The sequence below is a fragment of the Parasteatoda tepidariorum genome, chromosome 8, assembly GCF_982258835.1.
Source record: "Parasteatoda tepidariorum strain Cologne lab strain chromosome 8, Ptep-v5.0, whole genome shotgun sequence".
Classification (NCBI taxonomy): Eukaryota; Metazoa; Arthropoda; class Arachnida; order Araneae; family Theridiidae; genus Parasteatoda; species Parasteatoda tepidariorum.
In genome coordinates this window covers 24,576,555-24,580,915 of record NC_141762.1, presented here as the reverse complement: position 1 = coordinate 24,580,915, position 4,361 = coordinate 24,576,555, and the positions used below count along the sequence as shown (strand labels likewise).

The following is a 4,361-nucleotide window of genomic DNA, read 5'->3' as shown; positions in this document are numbered from 1 at the left end:
AAAGTTTTTGAAGTCAAACAAAATAACAAAAAAGGTGGTTAGTCACTCTCTCAATGCGCTTTGTCATCAGCGCCATCTACACGTAAGATAACAGTTAGCAGCATGTGAATGATATTGAATGTTATCTTTGTTTCATTTTCGAAAGTCGTTTTCCTAATGTGAGTTGAATTTGGCAACGAGAGCTCATGCATTCTCGGAATGCTTTGAATTCTTTTGTGTTGTTAATACTCTCCTTGTGGTAGTGTTTGTGTGAAAATTTAATGACAAGTTAAAGAATTTAATTTAATAAAACGAGCAGATAGTGCTTATTATCTTAGTTTTGCTTTGAAAATGCCCCCAAATTCGTTTAATAGGCCGCCAGCTGTTCGAGCTATCAGTGAATCTGAAATATTCAGTAAACGTAGTGCAATAAGGACAGACTACATTCTTCAAAATTTATACAAACATTTGATAAAGGATGTGTGCTGTTTTGAAGCTATATGTCCTGCTAATAAAAACGAAGAAGAATTGTTCACTGAACTGAAGAAAATTTTGGATGATTTTAAATTTCGCAATGGTTCAAAAATCGATATACTTTGTTCCCAACTTGTCATTTCAATGGACACGTTAGGTTCAGCGCTATATGGGGTTTCCAACGAATTATTTGTGGAAGGTTATACTTGGAGTAGAATTATTGCATTCTTTGTTTTTGTCTCAATACTAACTGTTCAATGCGTTGAAAATAATCTTTCAGAAAATGTGGTGGATGTAATGTATGAGAATTTCTGTCGATTAGTTAAAGAAAATTTAAAGCCTTGGATAGATGACCATGGTGGTTGGGTAGGTAGTTTCCTCTATTTTAGTAATATGTACGAAGTTCTGATTTATTAAAATCATTTTGTTTGTACATGTTACATTTATGTTGTGTGGTATTGTTATAGCTTTTGCTGGTTCTGGAATGGACATCCAAAATTGTAGTATAACATCTTAGGGGGGATTTCCGTGAAAATGTGTAAAACTGAAATTTTAATAAATGCTGACACTTTTAGCCTCCCTCTGGAAATTTTTAAGTATGTGGTTTTTCCGAGGTTGTGGTTGATTTTATCATAAGATACTAAAATCACATTAAGATAACTAAAGCTATAAAATATTTCAATCACATTGAACATTTATATTTTGTCAGTTTATCTGAATTTTATGTGAAATATATTGAAATTTTTAATTTCTTTTGAAATGCAATATGACTGAACTTATATTTTGTTTCAAATGAAATTATTCTTTGGGGGATGGTATATTTTACCAATGAGTAATTCTAAACTCTTGCTACTAGAGTAAATTTTTGATTAAGCCTTTTTTTTAGTTTGATTAGGTACTATTTCGCATGAGAAGTTATATAAATTTTTTCTCAATTGCTAGTCATATTAGAATAAATAAGATTCTATGAAATTACTTGAGTAATTCCTTTTTTTTTATAGTGCATTTAAAGAAAACTTACTATTTTATATAATAATATTAGTTGTATAATAAGATACTAATTACTATAGTAGTTATTCTATTGGGTATATTCCATAAAGTATAAATTGCACAAGGGGGAATTAAAGCATTTATTAGTAGCTTAATAATTTTTAATATGATTATTTAAAAAGAAGCTTCTTTGGTAGATCGTTGTGTAATAGAATGATTGTACAGTAAAATATACTTGGGCTGATTTGTTAAGTATCTTGACCTATTTTTTGCACCTAGGTCTGCTGGTCTAAATAAGTATCCTCATATTTATGAAAGATGTTGAATGATCCTTATTTAAAGTTAATTAGGGTTTGGCCAAAATTAATTACACTGTTTTGTTTGGAAAAACGTAGTAGAAATAACAAATCTGTAAATTTTATTAGTTTTTTACTTTCTTTAAATGTATTTTTCTGTTATAGGAAGGTTTCTTAAGTTTGAAAGATGATAGACCTGTTGGCTGGGCCAATAACATTTGGCGAAATACATATGCTGCAGTCACAAATTTAGTGCACCTCGCTAATTTCCCTGCTTAATTGTGATATGAACTGAAATTATCATTTCTTCAAATAAATACCAGCATCACTGATGTGTAATTATTTCTTTAAAAGATTCATTAAATAAGTACAGATGTACATTTTTGTTGCAACCTGGAATTGTGTAGATATTCAAATTTGTTTTATGAGAAAGAATTGAAGCTTTTCTACTAATTATATTTTTCTGAAGCTCATATCTTTTTTCTTTTATAAAATTATTTCAAAACAATGGTTAAAAAATTGTTTTGTCGCCTAGTGTAAAAAAGTATTGTTTTCATTTACTTATTATCATAACCTAAAGTAAGAGTGTGTGCTGTTTGTTTTTTGAAAACTAAAATAATTTAGTTGTAATCTTATTCTTGAGGAGAAAGTATAAACTATTAATTTAAAATTGGCAATTAATGTAACAAAATTGATAATAGCTTCGTATTAAAGTTTTTTTTATTACTTTTATGTAGTCAAATTATAAAATAAAAATTTTTCTATTACTTTAGTCTAAAGTTTGAATATGTAGTTTATTGGTAAAATAATATTGATTGTATTATTTTGTTTGAGGATATATGAACCGCAAATTTTTAAGTTTTAATATCTTTATTTAATAATATGGTTCATAGGTGTGGATGACCTTTTTATGCAATGTATGAGAATTGTCAAATTATTTATGTAGAAGTTTTTTTCATATTGCTACAGTCAGTTTGAGTATGTAGTTCGATTAAAAAATGAAATTGTCTTTTATGAAAATATAAGTCAAATCAAGTGATATCATCGATCTGTTTTTTTCCCTTCTAATTATGCCATAGTAATAATTAATTTCTTTTGTATTGTAGAATTTTCTTTGGTTATTTTAGGTTGTCAAATTACTTCAAATATTTTATTTTGCATTATTATAATCCGACATGTGTTTTCTTTGAGTTTACTTGTTTCTAGTTTAATATTTCTTTTAAAAAGCCACGTTTTTAGTTTTTCTGTCATAAACTGTTTTGTTTTTAGTTTTGTTTCTGATAACATCAAAATATAATTCAAACATTGCATTTAATATTACTTGATAAAGACAGATTTACAAGGAGCTTAATATTGTAGTTAAATGTAGTTATTTTTATATTATACTATTAAGAGTAACTTTCCACTGTTAAACATTAGTAATTTAAGTAATAATGCAAATTTTGTGTCATATTGTAAATGTTCTAATCACATCTATGCCATAGATATCTGCCTTTATTGTAAATTGCTGTATAATATGTGACATATTTCTATTTAGCTGGTTTTAGAATTTAAATGTCATTCTATTAAATACATTTACTGTGATAAAATAATTTAAAATCTATATATGTAAAGGATAAGTCAAATGCACACTAATTGTATATATTAAGAAACATGTTATTACATTGCTTATTCACAATATTTAAAATTTTAAAAAGCATTTAATAAGAGCAATTTTATATTTAATATAACAGGTTCCTTTTTGAAAAAAAAAATTTTTTTTTTTATATATATGTAAAGCCATGTTTCAGTTATAAGTAAAGCTCGTGCCTTGAATAGATTTTTTTGATAAGCCTAACATTTTTCTTTAAAGCATCCTATGTTAGTTAATTTAAATTTTCTTCAGTAATTATATTTCCTTTATACTTATGTGGCTGTGTAAAAATGTTAAGTCTCTTGTAATGGACAAATTTATGGGAATCCATAAGCTCTTCTTGCAAATGTTTAACATGTATCAATAAAGACTATTTTTTCTATAAGTTTGACCTTAGTTAGCATTTTATTCCATTAGTTGAAATTCCTTAAATCAAATTTTCAGTAAGCATTTAAAATATTGTTAGATGTTTATATTTGCTTCAAAATGATTGAAGTGTGAAAAGGGCTATATTATTATCTTAACTTAATACTGTTAATTTAAAGTATGGTATATAAAAAAAAAGGCGGTTTGGGGGGAGATAAACTCAATTCTACTTAGCGATATAAGTTTTATGTGATAAGTTATCTTTCTGTTCCTAAAAAATATGTACCTCTACTCGCTGATAGTATGAAAGCATAGTTGATTTATTTAAGTGATATTAAACAAAATTTTTAGATGGGGAAGTGCACATTATACAACAAATCTTCATAGTACTGGTAAATTTTTAATACGAAGCATATTAAAAATTTACCAGTTATTTTAGAATTTGTCATTTTAGTTAAATTGTAACATTAAAAAAGTTTTTTCTTTTCTTAGGATAAACATGAACCTTAGCTAATTATAAAAGCTGAACCCATTAGCTACTTATAAAAGCCACTTTTGAATTTTTTTAAAAATCCATTATAACTCTTTAACTGTTCTGGAATACTAAAATTGTATTTAGTTTG

General features: G+C 26.5%; 1 protein-coding gene across 1 annotated transcript; it reads left to right on the top strand.

Moving 5' to 3' along the window:
- Nucleotides 1-3,757, top strand: LOC107440211 (apoptosis regulator R11). The gene is made up of 2 exons (XM_016053070.4): nt 1-819; nt 1,905-3,757. Exons 1-2 carry the CDS (start codon nt 331-333, stop codon nt 2,016-2,018), a joined length of 603 nt encoding a protein of 200 aa, XP_015908556.1. The 5' UTR covers nt 1-330; the 3' UTR covers nt 2,019-3,757.
- The last annotated feature ends 604 nt before the right edge of the window (nt 3,758-4,361 follow it).